Source organism: Colossoma macropomum, unplaced genomic scaffold, assembly GCF_904425465.1.
Source record: "Colossoma macropomum unplaced genomic scaffold, Colossoma_macropomum, whole genome shotgun sequence".
Classification (NCBI taxonomy): Eukaryota; Metazoa; Chordata; class Actinopteri; order Characiformes; family Serrasalmidae; genus Colossoma; species Colossoma macropomum.
The window spans coordinates 871354-892788 of NW_023496020.1; the positions used below are offsets into that span (position 1 = coordinate 871354).

At 39.3% G+C, this 21435-nt stretch overlaps 1 protein-coding gene across 2 annotated transcripts in view; it reads left to right on the plus strand.

The window, feature by feature from the left end:
• The window catches only part of secisbp2l (SECIS binding protein 2-like), a 33085-nt gene extending 14733 nt beyond the window's left edge, over positions 1–18352 (plus strand). For both annotated transcript variants that reach the window (XM_036564570.1, XM_036564571.1), the window contains exons 4-18: positions 212–341; positions 4377–4606; positions 5519–5543; positions 7374–7480; positions 7889–8068; positions 8359–8448; positions 8537–8704; positions 9752–9893; positions 10709–10872; positions 11116–11245; positions 11974–12136; positions 13079–13299; positions 14618–14772; positions 16201–16420; positions 16821–18352. In XM_036564570.1, coding sequence (XP_036420463.1) covers positions 212–341; positions 4377–4606; positions 5519–5543; positions 7374–7480; positions 7889–8068; positions 8359–8448; positions 8537–8704; positions 9752–9893; positions 10709–10872; positions 11116–11245; positions 11974–12136; positions 13079–13299; positions 14618–14772; positions 16201–16420; positions 16821–17404 — 2709 coding nt within the window. In that variant the 3' untranslated portion in view covers positions 17405–18352. The remainder of the gene's footprint in view (positions 1–211; positions 342–4376; positions 4607–5518; positions 5544–7373; positions 7481–7888; positions 8069–8358; positions 8449–8536; positions 8705–9751; positions 9894–10708; positions 10873–11115; positions 11246–11973; positions 12137–13078; positions 13300–14617; positions 14773–16200; positions 16421–16820) is intronic.
• Positions 18353–21435: the final 3083 nt, after the last annotated feature.

Genomic DNA, 21435 nt, shown 5'->3' on the forward strand with positions numbered 1-21435 from the left:
CCATTTAAGGTGGAAGGGAAAATTCAAGAAGGTGCCAAATACGAAGGGAAATCTCAGCTTTGTGTCTCAAAGCATAATGGCCTTAATTATGTGGTTTCTGATGCTGTATGACTCACTGTTATCTATAAACGTGGAATATTATAAACGAAGTTCAGGCTTCTTCTGCAGTTTTCAGCCATGTGACGTCCTTTTTGCTCTTTGTTTACTGCAGCAGATGGCTCAGCCAATCAGAGCGAAGCGGCCTGTAATGCGTAGCGTTGCGGTGCAGAAGGAGGTGGGCGCCGCAGGGCCTGATGGGAGACCGCGGACGGTGCTGCTGGTGGATGCCGCGCAGCAGACCGGTATGGTATCAGCACGTACTTTTGATGCTATCATGTAGGGCAATATTTATAGGCTAGACTTGCTTTGTGATACATTAGATCAACAAGATAACTGCAAGCCGGTGGACTAATGTTAGCTGTTAGTATCTTTCTCCAAAATAAATTTTTGTATTAACAGTTAGTGCTGCACTTTTAATAACCAAAATGTGGTATTTTACATCACTTCAACTTTGAGTGCAATTTTTAAAATCAAGAAAACTACACTGTGTACTTCTGACCTTATAATAATTGGCAAAATGTCCTTAGAAAGCCTTAATTTGTCTGAAATGACAAATTAAAAGCCTTAAGTATCAAGCTAATAAAAAAGTTTATTTTTTAAATGAAAGAGATTGGTGTAGTATGTGAACGTTGTTCAAGTATCAGTGTGTGTCATTCCCTCCCCAGTCCATGTATAGTCAGGTCATTTACATATGCCCGCCTGTTCAGCCTGCAGCAATTCAGCTCCACCCATTAACACTGAAGTTATAAGGAGTGTTTCAGCCCCTGACTGCTTTTAGAGTGAGGCACAATACAGAGCAGCCTATCAGAACAGAGCTCATATACATAAGAATTAAAGGCACAGTAATAGCAGCCTGTTTTACTGTAAGGGATAAAGAGAGGTTGGAAAGTGGTCACGTACAAATGAATTCTGACTGTTTTTGGTGTTTAAAACCCCACAGAGGTTGTAAGTGGAGCTCAGGGTGCAAGAATAAAGTGAAAAATGTAGCATATGGGCTCTTTAATTATAACTAAAGTGACACATAAAGTATTGAAGGGTATTTATTTTAACTTGAGGATTCCTGCAGACACCTTGATGAAAAAAGATAGCCTTGCGTAAGCGGAAACTGTGTTTTATTTCAGCCAGTACAATACAAACAGTTACAGATACCTGACATTTGTACACACACCAATCTCTCTTCATGATCTAATCCTCTTCTGAGTCATGCCGCATGTGGTTCTAATTAAAGGCTGTTTCTATAAACCTTATCTTTAACCAGGTTACATAGTATCGTAGCTGTTCTTTCGCAGGCCGTTCCTCAATCACCGGCTGTAATTCAGAGCGTAATTACAGTGTGACGTTTTATCAGCTGTTATTGATAACACACGAGAATTAAACTTAACCTTAAACATAAACACACCCTGAGTTCCACTCTGGTTCTTTGGCCTGTTGTTAGACTTTTATTTCGGATGCAGTTTAAGAAGAACGATGGGAGGGTTATGAAGTAAAACACGTAAATTAGACAAAAACAGAAAAACCCAGATTAACTCGAACCGAAGAGGAGGATATTGAAACACTCAGATGCTATCAGTGCCTCAGTTTTATTGGACAGAGTTTTTATCAGGAATCTTTTCCTCGTAGCTGCAGGAGTGAGTCAGAACTCCGGGTTTAACAGTGAATCAGATTATACAGATCGAGGACGTTAAACCAGAGTTTTTGTGATGAAATGGGCTCAGACTGGGTGTTTCTGGGTGTTTGTTGTTGTGGTTTGTGGGTTTATGGTTGGTTATGTTGAGGGTTTATGGTCAGTCAGGTGACGTCTCTGCTGACTGAGTCATGATGAGTAGGATGATGTCACACTCTCCAGGAAGTGGCCGCTACACGCTAATCCACAGCAGATACAGCCAAGCACACCTTTTTTTCCTCTCCTGTTTGTGGGTGTTGACCATTTTTAGAAAGTCAGAATCCTCATCTAAACAAAGTGTGCTCCTTTTACTGAGAGGAATTACTGAGGATATTAGGAATTAATAACATATAACAGTATTTGGGTTTTTTCTGATTTGAGAGAATGATCTATAAGGCTGATCAACATCTATTTGTTAGTAAACACCAATAAACATGTAACAATCCAGTACCTGCTTTATCTAATCAATACTTTATTCAATTAAATCAGCTGCTGCTGATGGAACTGAACAGATCCACGTGATGGTTGAAGAGCAGCAAGAAGTCAGAGATCAAACCTGTCTTCTTCTAACCTGCATGTTCATAACTTTACTGAAAACAACACATTCAGACTGCTAAATACTGGGCTTATGTTTATTTGTATTTATTTTAAGTTTTTTTAATGTTTTTTGTGGCAAAAACACACTTAATACACAGATAAATATTGTTAAACAATATTGCTGCTTCCTTGACGCTTTTACACTACTGTTTTTATGTATATTATCTTGGCGATAAAATGATTTTGCTTATAAATCACCATATACCATTAAAAGAAATGCAAATAAATGCAAAAACAATAAAAAAGTACATTTTGAAAAATGTATTTGATATCTTGTAAGCTAATTTGAAGTTCCATCAGCAGCACCTAATATAACAAAATGAAGTATTGATTAGATAAAGCAGGTATTAGATGATTACAGTTAATACTGGACTTCCTTGAGGAGACAGCAGGAAAAGGTTAATCAAACACATTAACACACGTAAATCCCTGTTTACTGTATCTATGTTATTTGCATTTAATCGAGTATTAGTGTTTTTTTCTGAGGAAATAAACACATACTGGCCAGATGAATAGCTTTAAAACAAGGTGTGAAAAATAGGGGGTCCTGAGGATTTCCTAATGAACTACTTGGACTGCCTGAATGTCTCAAAATCAGAATTCTAGGGGGTCCTTGAATATAAACTTGACATTCTGCTGTCATTGTTTATCTGCTTCACCCGCAGTCAGCTTCTGTCATTGGTGTTCTGAACTAACTAGAGCTGCAGCACTGCTCTGCCTCAGGGTGGTGCTGCAGCAGACTGGTTCACTCATTTGGTCCTGCATAGCCTACACTCTTAAAAATTATGATCCTTCAAGGGTTCTTTCGTAAAGAAAAAGGTTCTGTGTAGAGAGAACACTCAAAGCATAATAAAAGGGTGTGTGTGTGTGTGTGTGTGTGTGGAATGTTGAATTACAGGTGTGAAAAGCACATAGTTTCCCTGCTTTAGCATGACGTGTAGTGTTGGAGGTCACTGCCAGTCATGAAGTAACCACCGTTTAAAATGTTGATTTTGAGTCTGAGTAGTTTTAACGCTTCTCCCTGCTTGTGAGTGAGCGTTTGAGTGCAATTAATTACGTTTAATCATTGACCACTGGACAGAATATTGGACAAGGGGGCTAAAACAATTACGCCTGTCAGTCAGGGTCTGACTGATATATCATTTGGCTGATAATATCAGCCAGTAATGTCGCTGATAATTAGCACTAGGGGTGTAACAATTCTGAAACCGAGACAGAAACCGAGATACAAACGTCCGCGCCTCATACATACCCCCCAACCTGCTGTCACCGCAGCTTTTTGAGCTCTCATTACATTACTAATGTAACAAAACTCATTTTTCGTTTCACAGTTAACACTATAACACACACATATACTATGTCATTATTTATTCTATTTAGTGTTCTTCTCTTTAGTGTTCCAAATATAATAAAACCCAGACATTTTACATGTTTTTTCTTATTTGCACCCTACCCCCACAAAAACTAAGCAAACCAGAAAAAAACAAGATAAGAAATCGAACTGTGGATTTAGACAATCGTTACACTCCTAATTAGCACCTTTTTTGGTTGTGGCACCACTGGGATTCAAGCTTGCGATCTGGGGCAAAAGCTCTGCAGTCATTTACTGTTTAACCATATAACAGCAGTATAACTTTACCATGAGAATTACTCATTATAACACACAAAAAAACTTTTTTTGTGAAGAGAACAAATGAAAAACAAGAAACATAAGAGCTGATAAACAGAATAATTCCAAACAAATAAGTCCAGAACAATCAGCTTCTAGTTACTAGTTTACAGCAAATAAAACGATATTGATCACAATTTTTAAAATTATTTTGATATTTTCTCTGCTAGCCCATTTATACCAGCCACCACTGCATTTGGTCAACACAGTTATGATGTTTGTGTGTGTAAACGTGGGTTATATTTTCCACATGGGAGAAAGCTAATGTAACTTCATAAACAGCTCAGATCTCTTGAGAAGGTGGAATATTTCCATGAAGTGTGATTATGTGTGTGTGTGTGTGTCTAGATTTCCCTGGGGAAGCGTGTGGCGGCAGCAGCAGCAGCAGCAGGTGTGCTTCAGACGGTGGGCTGCAGTGGAGGGGTAAACCCCGGCGCAGGCGCGTTTCCCAGCCGGCCGAATCGTCCAGCGAGCAAGGGGCCAGCGAGGCTGATATAGACAGTGACAGTGGTTACTGCAGTCCCAAACACAACCACCAGGGGGCAGCAAACCGCAGCAACCAGCACACCAACACACTGGTACGTAACAACACACACCAACACACTGATACACACATAACATCAACACGCTATCAAAACTTTTTTATAACGTTTTAAATTACTTGATAACATGATTTTACAAACCATGATAAAGGCGAACTATTTAGTATAGAATAGCATTAAAATCAATAAATGAATTTGGACACTTTCTCATCATCAGCCTGCGTCAGTATTCACCAGCATAAACTAACATTTCTGACCAGTATAGCGACTGTGATTTTAATTGCCGGGTAGTTGTGGTTTTGATGTCACAGCACATGGATGTGTCTGATTGGTCTAACTCATCTACAGACAGCTTATAAGCTCCATGTTATCAGGTGAAATTTGCCCTCTTAAAACCACTGGTCCACTTTGTTAAAAATGTAGACTATAAATAACAATTGAAACTCTTACAATTTGAGAATTGCGCTCTTTCAAATTGTGATTTCTATAAATATGATTAATTTTTCAGCCCTGAAACCAACCAGCATTAATTTCATTAGTTTCAGTTTAATTAGGCTGAGGTTGGTGTTATTCGTAACTGTAGAAATGAGCAAAATGTTTAGAAAAGTGCAGCAGACGAGAATAAAACTAACTGCACATTTAATTCTCCGTGACTGCAGTTTCCTCAGGTTAGCAGTCAGTGTCTGTGCTGTATGATGAGCAGCATCAGGGTCTTCGTTTTTAAGAGAACCTGTTTCTACAGAGAGGCATCAGATACATGTTTGATACACATTCAGCTGATGTAGTGATTTATGATGTTCAGTAGAAATTACAGAATGCATTGTGGGAGATTGTAATGCCCTTAAAATCACACTGGAATTTATTTGTGGTAAAGTTTGGTGTAGTTGGTCCATATTTGGTGCCATAGTTATTAATGAATGATCTCACTGTGTAAATATGTCTCTGCAGGGTGTGGAGGCGGGAGTAATGACTGGTAAGTACAGTCAGTTTTCTCTGTTTCTCTCAGTACATGTTTACATGCAGCCTGATAATCCATTGATAATATGACTAATAGCTCATTTGGAATAGAATACGTCCACGTGTTCACCTCAGTCGGAATAGTCTAGTCCAATTAAGGCCATTTCGAATACAGTTACTTTCTCACTGAATGAGGTGGGTAATCCTATAAATAATCTGTTGCATAGAAGAATAATAGCCGTGTATCTGGCTGTGTTCACACAGCAGGTAAAAGTGGTCCAAATCTGATCTTTTGCATCATATGTGACATAGATGTGTGGTCAGTGTGTCAGTGTGAACAGCAAAAAACACATTAAATCTGACATTTTCATTTCCGATTTGAGATGCTTTCACATGTGGTACTGAAATACATATCCGATATGCAGCAACGCAGCTGAGTCTGAACAGCCAGATTGGAATTCATGCGACTTTTACGTCAATCCAACTCCACGTTCGTCATAGTTTTGTGCTATTGAGACCTTATAAACACTTGGGCAGATGTTTCTGTACAAAAAATTAGAAGAGACTCATCCCTCTGTGTTCGAAAAGATTTCGAAAGACAGGGCCGAACGAGGCCATAAGAGAATGAGGCTTCAGCGTCAAAGAACAGTTAAAAGTGTGAAAGCAGTTTAAAGACTCTGAGGACATGGACCAAGTGACCGAGCCCTTTTTACGGCGAACTAGAACACATTCTGGGTCGTGAGCCCAGCTGTCAGTCAATGGAGCTTCATGATCGCTCCTGTGATGCTGGTAAAGATGAAGCTGAACCCTCCAGGAGCGACTGGCGTTCGTTGGCGGTTGTGATTGTTTACCTCTGGATGAGTGCGCCATGTGAAGTAACGTGAAGCTCTGTTCTTTTGTGCATGTGGGTCAGTTAATGAGCTGATTTGTTCAGACTAATGTCGCATACAGGTTACATTTAAAAGATATTATGAACAGCGATATTATGATATTATGAACCACACAAACTATAGAGCAAATTAAACCCGGATGGAAGTTTCTCAAAATGGCGGATTACAAAGCTGAAAGCCTGAATGGTACAAGCTGTTGAAAACTCTGAGGACTCGCTGCTGCTCATCTCACTCTGACACACATGTTGCACTAAGTGACTCTCTTCTCATGCATATAATTTTGGGTCTGATTACTTGTAGTGTGCATGTAAACTAAGATTGTCATCCGATTGTTGAGTAGAGTGAGATACAAACACCTCAGTCTTAATCTATATGTTATCTTTTTTATCTTGACTAAATATAATGATTTCAGATTAGCGAAAATGTTTCCATGTAAACACAGCCACTATTGGAACAAAACCTCGTATCTCCAAAATGGTATTTTTTCAGGAGAAGGAAAAAACATCTTTAACTGATAATAGATGTTAATGTAAAAATATCTTTTTAAGTAATTCGGGCCATATTCATTGGACCATGAAGTTTCTAAACTAGGGTAGCTGGAATTCTGGGGTGAAAAAAAGTGAAGTGAGGACACAACAAACATAATAGCTGCACTTTGAATTGTGTGAACTTCTCATGATGAATGGACCAATATAAATGCTCCAAAGTGACTTAGAAAAAAACTTCTTTACATTCACTTACATTAAAAATTTAGAGCATTTTGGAGATACATATTTTTGACAGTGACTATGTATTTTTCTCTTTTTCTGTTTCTTTCTCTCTCTGCCTGTTTTATTTGGGTATCTGAATCTTATGGAGCTGATGTACATGTAAAATTGTCTTTTAAGTAATACTGTGTGTGTGCGTGTGTGTGTGTGTGTGTGTGTGTGTGTGTGTGTGTGTGTGTGTGTATGTAGCAGTTAGCTGGGTGAATGCAGCGTCCCAGGCTGGTCAGAAGCCATGGTCAGACAGAGCCTCGCCCTTCCACAGAAACAAAATACCTGACCAGAGGAGCTACCCACAGGTAATTCACAGGTTACGTTCAGCTACTGACAGGTACCCACATCATGCAGGCTTATAGGGACGGCTAAATCTGTTAAAGGGGACCTGTCATGCTTTTTCCGGTTTTTCCCTTTTCTTTAGTAGCTTTTTGTGCATGTAATGTTCTGCAAAGTCACAAAGCGTTTCAGACAAAGGGTGAATGGGGGTGAACTGTATGAGGAAAATAATGTGTTTCTGGAACATTTAAGCTGTAAATCTGTTCTAGAGGACCAAAAATAAAATTATGAACAGCGAAAATGATAATAACAGGTCTCCTTTAACCTTTTAACTAATATTCAAGGTTGAATGTGTTTTCCTTCTCCTGAGAGATGCTGTGTTTTGTTAAAACAGCAAATCTAAGAGTATGTTTTCTCCCTGTTTCTCTGAACAGGAGTTCCCGATGGGTTTTGGTGGCCGCGTTGGGGGAGTAACGGAGCGAGGGCCAGTGGGTGGTCAGCGAAGAGTCCAGCAGAGCGTTCAGCCCACCACACACACCCCCAGCACCCCCAGCATCACGAACACACCCAGCACCTCCAATAACGATCACACACCTGAACCCCTCTACTTCCAGGTACTCCTATCACTCACACAGAGAGTGCAATACAACTTACATCACCTGTGATCTGCACACATTAACCGTCTAACACACTCATACATTCTAAATAGCACATTTAAAGCTTGAGCGTTAATGGTCAGTTAACGAGTGTCGGCTATCAGTCAGGAGAAAAGGTTGAAATGAGCATCCCTAACACGGACTGAAGTACATTAGCAGTAGCAGCCATTCTTGATGTCTGTACATTTCTTCATGTTTGTAGATATTACATTCATATAATGTCAAATTGTGGTTGATTTGCTGTGTAGGACGAGGAGGAGTTTCCTGACCTGGCCACAGGGGGCGCAGTGCAGCGGAACAAACCGGAACAAGTCCAGCTCAAACTGCCCAAACCTCTGGTACAATTCAGCTGGAGCTTATGTGCTTATGTCTGAATAATTCTACTGAATTATCTGTAAATGATGTTTGTGTGTGCTTTGTGCACAGTTGGATAACCTTCCGGAGAATTCCCCAATCAACATCGTCCAGACGCCGATCCCCATCACCACCTCAGTGCCCAAACGAGCCAAAAGCCAACGCAAAAAAGCCCTCGCAGCAGCTCTGGCTACGGCACAGGAGTACTCCGAAATCAGCATGGAGCAGAAAAAACTACAGGTACACTCACTCGCATGAACCCGCTTTCTGAGAGTGAAATGATGCATTCATTCATTTTGATTCTTCAGAATTCAAATATGCATACACATATGATATCACACTGGATACTCTCAGTTTGAATCAGTTTTGAATTATTTGAATCAGTTTTTGAAGTCATGTTCATATTAGTGGCGTCAAAGGTATCAAGTTAATAACACATTAACATGATAAATGATTAACAGCACAAATTACATATGGGTGGGCAAGATGACCATGATAAATTATGTCACAATACAATACAGTATGCTTTCCTGAACATATTGTGTATATCATCAGTACTTGTAGACACTGACCAACTGCATGTTTCATTATAAAGAGAGCAAAATTAGTTTGTTTAACTGCCGAATATAGAATAAAAATCATTGTATTTAAAGATTTTGATAGTATTTTTTTAAAATATAGGTTATTTTTTTCTGTGTTCCAACTGATCAGATGTCTGAAAAAATAAATATTGAGAATCGTATATGGTGAAAATTTTTTGAAGTATCACAATATATTTTTGCAGTATTGCCCACCTCTGTTTTAACGGCTCTTCCTTATTTGACACTATGAACTGTCTCTAGTTCCAAGCTGAAGCCCGGCTGCGGCATGCTTGAGCTCTACGAAGTCCTCTTGTTGAAATACATTTTTTAAGTAGCAAGTCCCACTGATCTCTTGATAAACTGTTATTTATTGTTGCTCTCATGCCGTAAATGTGCTTATCACTAAGGGGCAGAGAGTCTAAAGTATAGTTTACAAGCAAAACACGTCACTGGTGCAGCAATATCAGTAAATTTAGCAGAGTACACTGGACAGTGCTTATGAGAGAACAGTGGATAAATCAACCAGCAGCTCGTTTTGTCTGTTCTTATAGTCATAACAGAAGTCACTGCTGTTTAAATGGAAACAGATCTTTATTTTGGGTCTGTTCAAGGTTTCAAATGAAATCAACTATTTACTTGTGGCTGCAAAGCAGAGAAATCCCACACCAGTGAAGGTGATGGTTTTTGTGTGCGTGTGTGTGTTTAGGAGGCCCTGACGAAAGCCGCGGGAAAGAAGAGCCGGACCCCAGTGCAGCTGGATCTGGGAGACATGCTGGCGGCTCTAGAGAAACAGCAGCAGGCTATGAAGGCTCGACAGCTTAACAACACTAAGCCATTATCATACACAGGTACACACTCATTTACATAGACACACACACTCATTTACATACACACAGGCCCTCCACAGCGTTTATTACTCATGAACAGTGACAGATGTTTATATTAGATTACAGTGTTACATATATACACTCTTAAACAGATGGTTCTTCAAGGCAAGTTTATTTATAGAGCACCTTTCATACACTGCTGTCATTCAAAGTGCTTTACAAATGCAGAGTTAAGGGTTTTTAAGAAGAAAGAAAATGGTTCTATATAGAACCTTGAACACTCAAAGAACACTCTGCATGATTAAAGGGTTCTTTGCATCATGAAAGGGTTCTTCACATTGATGGAGAATGTGCTGTAGATGGTTCTATATAGAACCTTTTTGAAAATGGTTCTATTTAGCACCCCAAAAGGGTTCTTCTGTTGTTATGATGTCGAGCTTGTAACGTTAGAAGAACGCTTTTGGATGCTATATAGAACCCTTCTCCTGAAGGTTCTATATAGAACCATCTATAGCACATTCATGCACATTTTCCATTAATCTGAAGAACCCTTTCATGATGCAAAGAACCCTTTAATCATGCAGAGGGTTCTTTGAGTGTTCATGGTTCTAAGTACTATTTGTTTTATATGTGTATATACATACGCATACACTTTTTCACATTTTATGATTAGTTTTATTTGGTTTCATTACGTTTTATGTTGAATTTTGGTTCTAAATGCTATATAATCAATGTATTTAATAAGAATATAACATACTACCTCTAGTAATGGTGATGTTGATGATGGTAATTGTAAAGAAAAATGAGTAACTACAATAAGGTGCGTGTGTTTTCAGTGGGGACGACCTCAGTGTTCCACAGTAAGGATGCGGTCAGTAAAGGTGTGATAAAGACTCCATACACACCCCCCCACAACATGCTGGACTCCACCCCACCTCGAATAAAGAGGGGTAAAGAGAGAGAAGTTCCCAAAGTGAAAAGACCCACAGCACTTAAGAAGGTAAACAACAGTGCCACCTTTAGAGAACCGCAACATGTTCAAAACACATTGGAGTCACATGACCCTGCTCTAATTAACCTTCTGCCTATAAGCTTCTAAGTCCTGATGCAGCTCAATTAATTTGACCTGGTTATACAATTCACGTGATTAGCAACTAGGCATTTTTAATCCAGTATGAATCTGCAGTGTGTGTAATATTTACAGTCTGACAGTGATAATCATGGAGTTAATTATTTTGTGTAGGTGATCCTGAAGGAGCGTGAGGTGAAGAAGGCGAAGCTGTGTGTGGATCAGCCGGCAGGAACCGAAGAACAGCCTGACGACGACCTGAACTTCACCGACACCCTCACACAGGAAATGGTCTCACAGGAAGGTGTGTATGCATGTATTGTTTTCTGACTAGTTTTACTTTTTATTTTAATGCAGTATGTTTATTCATCTATTTATCTAAATATTCCATATGCAACATTTTCTTCAGAGTATTAAAAAAATGTATGTAAGCATAACAGAAAACATCGTTTTTTCTGATATGCGGGTGTGTGCTGTGAATCAAATATATATACAAATTGCATACCCACATATCAGAAGAAATCAATGTTATTATGTTTATTGAGACACCCCTAATCTTTTCATTGGTAATTGTGAAACTTTAACATACAGAGCTCCAGTTTTTTAAGCTACACCACCACTAACTTGGCACTTACATAGCAGGGTTTTGTTTGACTTTATTTTATTTGTTTTATTACCACTGCTGTAAAAATGCCAATTTTTGTTAGTGCCCCTATGTTGTTTGCAATATTAGTATAAGGCTAGCAGTAGTGTTTAAGGTTAGGTTGAGTAAAATATACATTGGCTACTAATGCAAGTTGTAAAGTAGATGTCAGATGCCGTGTAAATCAAAAACTCAAATCTATGTATAGCCTAAAAGAACAAATCTTCTGCGTGAGCATGTTCTTCATGTGCTTTCATTATTATTCCTGCTGGTGGAGCCCTCTGGTGGTTGAGGCCTCTAGCTGCAGCCTCACCGGGTTAATCCAGCCTTATCTACACTGTAGAGAAACCGGTGTTTATTCTTTCTTCCTTGTGATGTGTGTTTTATAGAGAATGGTCTGAGCATGCCCAGTGATGCCTCGCTCTCTCCGGCCAGTCAGAACTCTCCCTACAGCATCACTCCGGTCTCTCAGGGTTCCCCCGCCAGCTCTGGCATCGGCAGCCCTATGGCAACCTCCGCCATCACCAAAATACACAGCAGGAGATTCAGAGAGTGAGTGCACTATCGCCTGAGCAATAAGATGATAGAATTAGAATATAGTGTAGTGGTGTCAAAAGTAAGATGTTATCCTTTGAAATGTACACTCCTAAAAAAGATGGTTCTTTAGTAAAGACAGTCTTTCTATATAGAACCAAAACACTCAAAGAACACTTGGCATGATTAAATGATTTTTTGCATGGTGAAATGGTTTTTCAGATTGATAGTGAATGTACTGTATATGATTCTCTAAATAGAACCTTTTTGAAAAGGGTTTTATAAAGCGTTAATGTCAAGCTTGTAACAATAACAGAACCTTTTTGAAAAGGGTTTTATAAAGCGTTAATGTCAAGCTTGTAACAATAACAGAACCCTTTTTGGTGCTGTATAGAACCATATACAACACATTCTCCATCAGTCTGAAGAACCAATTCACCATGCACAGAACCATTTAAGCATACAGTGAGTCATTATAAAACTTCACGTGAGGCCACAGATGGTTCTTCAAGGGTTCTTTAAAAAAAGGTTCTACGTAGAGCCATGAACACGCACTGAGCCCTTTGCATGATTAGAGGGTTCTTGGCATTATGAAAGCGTTCTTCAGATAGGTGGAGAATGTGCTGTAGATGGTTCTCTCTACAGAAGAATATTTTGGAAAAGGGTTCTATATAACACCAAACAGGGTTGTTTTACTATAACATTGTGATAATCGCAGAACCCTTTTTGGTGCTATATAGAACCCTCTTCAAAAAGGTTTGCTATAGAACCATCTACAGCACATTCTCAATCTAAAGAACTCTTTTACAATGCAAAAAAGCCTTTAATCCCTTTAAAGGGTTCTTTGAGTGTTCATGTCTCTATACAGAACCATTTTCTTTACCAAAGAACCCTTGAAGAACCATCTTTTTTAAAAGTGTAGAATGTAACAGTGTTGATTTTGTCTCCGTCTCTGTGCAGGTACTGTAACCAGGTTCTGAATAAGGAGATAGATGAGAGCGTGACTCTGCTGCTGCAGGAGCTGGTGCGCTTCCAGGAGCGCGTGTACCAGAAAGAACCAGCTAAAGCTAAAGCTAAACGCCGCCTCGTCATGGGCCTCAGAGAAGTCACCAAGCACATGAAGCTCAACAAGATCAGATGTGTCATCATCTCCCCGAACTGTGAAAAGATCCAGGCCAAGGGTGAGGGTCCACACACTGACGCACAAGCTTAATGTGATAGTTATCAGAACCAGATGTAGTTGATCAGCCAGGACACGTTTGGTGTCTGAAGTTTACTTTTGTAGATTTAGCACTGGAGCTACAAGGCTAAAGTAGCTAACAGTTAATGGAAGCTTATACCCCACCAATTAGCATGGTGCTAACTGCATGCCTAAATCATCACACAGTTGCCTCAAACAGTGTGGAGTTTCACTAATAGACTTGATTAAGAGGTTACTGTCACTGTCTGTGTTTATGCTCACTCTACTCAACAATCTGGTGAAAATCTCTGTTTACATGCACACTACAAGTAATCTGATCCAAAATTACACGCATGCGTATAGAACCACTTGGTGTAGACGTTACCATGACAACCAGCATCACGTGAGACGAGCAGCTTTTAATCACTTTAAACTGATGTCTGACTCAGTAAACCGTCCTTCACATGTCCTTATTAAAGAAGGGCGAGAGGAAGACGTCGTGTTCTGAGACACATAAGCTGGACGTCCGTCCCACCGCCGTCTTTTAAAGATCAGAGCATAAACTTCATCTCCTCTGCAGACCAGTTTCTGCTCCAGCCATGTTGAACGGTATAAACTTTTGCTATGATGCAATGCACATGCGCAGAACATACTTTCTGAGTGGAAATGTAATCAGACACAGGCGTTTACATAAATATTATTCTTCTATTTAACTGATTATTTACAGGATTATCCACCTTGTTAAATCAGATCCATCAGAAATTGTATTCCGAATGGCCTCAATCGGACTAGACTCTTCCGACTGCCTGTAAACGTGGCCAGTGTATGACATCAGAGATGTTTAAAGGAGGAGCAGACTGTTGCTGGTTGAAATATGAATGGGAAAGCTAGTGATGCTCAACACGTTTCTGTGTGTTATTGAGCCAAATGCTACAAATTATTCTTGAGGTTTTTGTCAGATTTTATCAGAAGTTTGAAACATGTGTTTGAAACAGTAATGTGACCTTCAGTTTTGAGTGCTTTGGTCTTATATGGCTGGAAATAACTGCCCAGCAGTGTTGCTAAGATGGCCGCAGAGTGAACAGACTTCGTTATAAGATGACATTTGATAACATTGTTGTCTACTATTCCTAATAGCTGCTACTGTTTCTAATTATGTAGCATACTTTTGTCCAGTTCAGACATCACATGTATCCTGGCACGTACTTTTACTGACAGTCAGAGTGCAGCAGACATCAGTTTTTAACTTGCAAACAAATGTTCCTTGTGTCTGTATCACATTGCCATGTGAATGTGCCTATCTGTGTTTGTGTGTTTAGGCGGTCTGGACGAGGCTCTGTATAACGTGATTGCGATGGCACGGGAGCAGGAGATCCCGTTTGTTTTTGCTTTGGGTCGTAAAGCGCTGGGCCGCTGCGTCAACAAACTCGTCCCTGTCAGCGTGGTTGGCATCTTCAACTATTCAGGAGCAGAGGTACACACACAAACACACTCACTTCATGGGTTTCTATAATTATGAGTTATTAGTAGAAAGGGTTTTTAAAAATTAAATGAATAAAAAATGAACAACTATTAGGTGTAAATGGCTGCATGAAGTTAAAATAAAAATCAATTTTCATAATAAATATGAGTAGATTTCAAAAGTAACAATCACATATTAAAACAAAAATTCCTATAAATAATTACAGTCTATTATTTATTCATGAATATCTTATTATGGTTGCCAAAATGCCTGAGATGTTGACTAAAACATCTGAAATTACCTTTTGTTGCCCTTGTTTAGATTATTCAAACTTGCAATTAGTTACTGTTGTACATGAAATAACTAGAAATATTGTAATAAGTAACTGCAGACTTGAATGCTAGTGTAACTCAGATGATCATGTATGTGTTAGATCATGTACTGAAGCCTTTCCTTGTTTCTTTTGGAACCATTTTAGTGGTCTGGTACTGTTTGAAGGCTAGATTAATTAATGAACACATGGTGAATTCCAGTGTTTGAGTTTGCATTGTTACATTTTTGACCATTTAAAGCTACAGTACTGTGCAAAAGTGATAGACTTTTTTCATTTGATTGTAAAAGCACCTTAAATCATTTGAATAAATGCAAATAGACACAAAAATAGTAAAAAATTAAATAAATAATATATATATATATATTCAAAAAAGGAGTTGATATCCTGTGAGATTCTTGAAGAACAAAGTTTGGTTCCAGATTTCTCCTGGACACCTCCAGCCATCAAAGATTTACCAAGTTCCATCAGCAGCACCTGATTTAACATAATGAAGTGTTGATTACAGTCTTAAAAAAGATGGTTCTTCTTTAGTAAACACAAAGGTTCTTTGCAAGGTGAAATGGTTCTTCTGATAGCGGTTGTATTATTATGATGTCAAACTGATAACAGTAGAAAAGGGTTCTTCTATTGTACAAGCTTGACATCGTAATAATAGCAGCAGAACCCTTTTTGGTGCTATATAGAACCATTTTCAAAAATATACAACACATTCTCCATCAATCTGAAACATTGCACCATGCAAAGAACATTTTAAGCATACAGATGGTTCCTTGAGTCTTCATGGTTCTATACAGACCCACTCTCTTTGCTAAAGAACCCTTGAAGAACTTTTTTTTTTGTAGGTAAAGCAGGTATTGGATGATAACACTGAAGGCTGGGCTTCCTCGAGGAGAAGACAGGAAATGTTTAAATTAACATATTAACACAAAAAATTTTTGAAATATAATTTTTTCAGGTGCCTGAGACTTTTTCTCAGTGCTGTATACTGGCTGACATTACAGATCCTCTGTGTTTTTAGCTCTTTATATCAGTATTAGTATTCGTAAAAAAAAAATCTGATCTGGACACATGACCGTCCTGATGTAAGGCCTGGTTGGTGTGTGCAGGCTCTGTTTAACCGGCTGGTGTCTCTGACGGAGGAGGCGCGGAGGGCGTATAAGGAGATGGTGTCGGCTCTGGAGCAGGAGCAGGCGGAGGAGGCTCTGAAAAACGTCAAAAAGGTTTCACACCACATGGGGCACTCCCGAAACCCATCAGCTGCATCCGCCATATCCTTCTGCAGCGTCATCTCCGAACCCATCTCGGAGGTCAATGAGAAGGAATACGGTGCGACACACACACACACACACACGCACACACACACATATAGGTCTATGCAAAAGTTTGGATGCTCCTGGTCAAATTCCGTCTTGAGCTGATTGTGTTGATTTTGTGGAAATAAGTGGAAATAAGTTAAACAGCGTTAGCAGCAGTTTGAAAAGATGGAGCGTTTTTAAAAACTAGTCTTAAAATAATGAAGGTTTCCTGTTTTATGAACTTACTACATTTTTTTTTAAAAATTACGTGCCTACATTTAAACATGTGTCCCTAATGTCTGACAAGGACAGCCATAAAGTGATGTATACCACAGAAAACAGCACCTTACGCTTAACAAATGTACCAAATATTAACTTAGTATCTTGTGCTAAACTGTAATTATTAAAGTGTCAAATCTTCTAACTTGCAGAAACCAACTGGCGTACAATGGTGGAGAACTCAGACGGTCTAGAGCCACTGGAGAACGAATCTGCCAACAAAACGTCCAGCGGGGCGAAAGAGAGCGAGAGGACGTCACACACTCCTCCCGCAGAGCCAGCGTCCACGCAGCCCGCACACACACACCCCCCGGGGCCGGAGGGACAGGACCGGCTGGAGTGGGCGTCGCAGCAGAGCACAGAGACGGGGTCTCTGGACGGCAGCTGCAGGGGCCTGTTAAACTCCTCCATCACCAGCACCAGCAGCACCCTCGTCCCCGGCATGCTGGAGGAAGAAGAGGAGGATGACGATGACGATGAAGATTATACTCCAGAGCCCATCCTGGTGGAGGTGCCCCCACTTAGCAGCATGATCGAAACGTGGGTCAGCACAACTCTGGAAAACCTGCAGCTGTCCGGCAAGAGCCGCCACGGCTCCGAGGAGGAAGAAGAGGATGAGGACGAGGAAGACGTGGGCGGAGTGAGCGATGATGAAGATGAGGTCGATTTATCGGATCTCACAGAACCGGCTGTGGACGACAAGCAGACAGCAGAGGCTCAGAACACCAGCGGCTGAGGGAGCAGCACAAACACATAAACATACATTTTTTAGCTCCACTTGCTCAGCTAACCTGGCCATTTTATTAGAAACACCTGCATACAGCTGCACATGTTACTATGCTACCATGCTGCGTCCATGCTAAGAGGTCCACCACCCAATAATATCTGGACACATATTTATTAGAGATGCACAGTTAGAATCTAGGTGGAATCAGATTTTTTGCTTAGATCTAATTTCTCTAACTTGATTGTTCACATTTGTTTGACTCAAATCTGTCATTAATGTGAACCTGCATCCTGAAACACTTGCATCCTAATTAATAACGTCACGTAAACTTGCTCAGAAAAACACTAATATTACAATACACACAAATTATATGAATACAGTGACTATGTATTGTATTAATGTATTTAAGTTGTGATATTAAATGTAATATTAGTGTTTTTCAGTACATGGTAGGTGTTTCTGATATAATGGCCAGTGAGGTAGGTGGACCTAATAAACACACACATACACACACACACATACATACACACACACACACACACACACACACACACACACACACACACAGCTGAGTCTCCCTCTTCACACTTGAATGGAATGGAAAAGGATCATCTCCCTGATCTAAAATGTCTCCAACACAGTCAATAGGCTTGATGATGATGATGATGATGATGATGACGAAGGCTCACTTTCTAGTTCAGTGTAACAACCAAACTCTTTCGTATTCCCTGCTCTCTCTCTCTCTCCCCTCTGCAGCATATTTTACATTATTTTCACAGCAACAAAAACTCAGGAAACAACCAGGACTAACCAAACACACACACTACCAGTCAAACGTGTGGACACACTTAAAATGTGTTTCTTTAATGTCTTAAAGGCAGTTCGATCTGAAGGCTTATTCTGACATGCAAATGAATGAACATGCATATTAAAAGGCCCATAATCATGGAAACCTGATTTTGGTGTAAAGACACTTGGATGTAGTGTGTACAGTGTTTCCAAAAGTGCTGTTTGCTGTATGTCCCAGTCTATACAGTCCATATATGAAAACTCACCTGAAAAAAACAGCCTGTTTTTCAATTCTTTGTTTCGGTGATGTCACAAAAAAACATCACATTTACATATATCCACAGCAGTTTAGCCACACCCATCCATGCTGAGGTGTTTCAGCCTGCACTACTATATGAATGAGGTGCAATACAGGACAGCCAGTCAGAGCAGAGCTCATTTACATCCATCAGTCTTAAAGGCACAGTAACAAAACAGCCTATTTTTGGGAAAAAATGTTTTTTGGTACATTAAACCCAAACTAATGTTAGAAATTGATAAAATGTGAGAATGTGTAGAATATGGGCTCTTTAATGATGTTCATATCTAGAAGCTGCAGCACTGTATAAAATCTTTCCTGTCTTTTCTAACCAAGCAGACGTCCGTTGTGAATCCAAGTCCGTTATGATAAATTCATCACTACTACTACTTTAGGATTCCATTTTTCCTACTTCTTACATCATCTTCTCGCATTCTTAGAGTGGAAAAAAACATATTGGACTTCATGTGAAGGTTCCACTGCATTAAAAATCACATCTGTTTTTTTTTTCACCCAAAAAAAAATCTTACTTATTGTGAATAGGACATCAGTGAAGCTGATGTCTGTGTAAGAAGTTACGTTCAAAACATTCAAAATTTAAATTAAAAAAATATAAAAATGTAATGGCTTTCCGCAAGAGCAGCACGTGTATGTTCTTAAGCCCTGTTGGGAAAGTATCTCAGGTGGCTCCTCATGAAGCTGCTTGAGGGAAACACCAAGAGTATGCAAAGCTGTTTGAAGACAAAGAGGTGCTACTTTCTATAATGATCTAAAATAAACACTTTTTTCTGGAGCTGCGTAGTTTTACATGAGCTATTTCTAGGGATGCAAGAGTTATGGATGCTGATATCTGATATTTGTCATGTACATATCTGCCGATGCTGATACATAAACATTTGGGGCTACGTCTACCTGGATCAGCATTTCAGAGAAAAATATAATTTATTTGTGTAGGGTTAGGCTTATTTCAGTGTGTCACCTAAACATTCTGCTGTTCTGGAGTTCAGTGAGCACATCATCACATATCAGTTTGCAATATCGACCAGTTATAAACATCTGCCGATACTGATGATTCCAATATCGTGCGTCCATAGTTGTGTCACGGTTTTGAGGTTTTCAGTGTTATAAATACAGTCGAAATTAGGAAAACCTTCTGTGGGTACAAACTTTAAAAAGGGTTCTTTAGATAGATGGAAATTTGCTGTGAACAAGGGTTCTGCTGTTGTTACGATGTAAAGCTTGTTACAATGGAAGAACCCTTTTTCAAAATGGTGCTATATAGACCCATCTACAGTACATTCTCCATCAATCTAGAAATCCCTTTAATCATGCAAATAGTTCTATATAGAACCATTTTCTTTACTAAAGAATGTGCTGTAGATGGTTTTATAATATTTTTTGAAGTGTTATGTGTAGCACCAAAAAAGGGTTTTGCTGTTGTGACAAGCTTGATATCGAAACAATAGCAGAACCCTTTTTGGAGCTGTATAGAACCCTTTTCAAAAAGGTTCTATATAGAACCATATACAGCACATTCTCCATCAATATGAAGAACCACTTCACCATGCAGAGAACCCTTTCATGATGCAAAGAGCCTTTAATCATGCATAGGGTTCTTTGAGTGTTCAAGGTTCTATATAGAACCATTTTCTTTAAGAACCCTTAAAGAACCATCTTTTTGAAGAGTGTGTGTCCAGATGTTTGACTGGTGCTGTATACAAATCCTCACCCAGCTTAGTCATTCTCTCCATACTTGAATGAAACGGGAGAAGCTGATGATGATGATGAAGATTAAGATGAAGGTATATCAGCTTCTATAACATCCAGACTGTCTCATATCCCCCCCAACCCACAATCAGTCTCTCTCTCTCTCTCTCTCTCTCTCTCTCTCTCTCTCTCTCTCTCTCTCTCTCTCTCTCGTAGTTTAACAGCTTTACTCGTTTATTTATTCATTGCTGTTTATTGCGTATATAACGTTAGAAGCAGATAATACACATTAAAGCCACGGACAGCCGCTCTCCTGTCCTCTCTCGTCCAGCAAGAGGAAAAGAGGAAGGAACAGACGAGACTGCGTTTCTGACCGTTTGTGTGCGTTTTTGTCACCTCATGTTAATTCTTCTGGAGAATAATTGAAAGTTTGTGAAGTTTGAGCAGAACTAATGAGAGTTAATCTGAACAAATCTGTCTGTATATAACATGTATAGGTGTTTCTAATGCGCAGAGTCAGTAATCTGTTATTTATCGTGCTTAGATGAAGAGGAGCAGGTGATGTCGGCCTTTTCTCTGTGTGATTTTCTCTGTCCTGTTTTTTCCTCCCTCTGTGTGTTTTGAATGGTCATCATTGGGTTCAGGTGTGTTCTTAATGATAATTGCGCTCTGTACAGGTGTGATTGTGTGTTTTGTCCGTTTAGGTGGACGTCTGTGGTCAGGTTCAGATTAGCAGTAGCGTTTTAATCGTGGTGCCTGGGTAGCGAACAGCAGAGGTGTTAAAATACATCGCGATCGAGGGTGTTCAAAATGATTCGGTTCAGTTATGATTCTTAAGGATTTGAATCAATGAATCATTAAGACTCATATTTCACCACAGTTCAGTTTCCGTCTTCAAGTTCAGAATCATGTTGAAAAACACTCTGAATACACACATGTAAATGTAAGTGGAGGAAATATTTACACATTAGTGGAATTGACAATAAAGAAATTACAAAAAATACAACTTAATACTTAAAAACAGCCTTAGAATTTATTTTGGCTAAAAATTAGTGCATATTTTAATAAGTATTGTTGTAATTGATTATAATGCATTCTTATCATCCAAAATCAGCTTTCTACACTCTTAAAAAGATGGTTCTTCAAGGGTTATAAAGACAGCGGTTCTATATAAATCTGTGAACACTCAGAACCATTTGCATGCTTAAATAGTTCTATGTATGGTGAAATGGTTCTTCAGATTGAT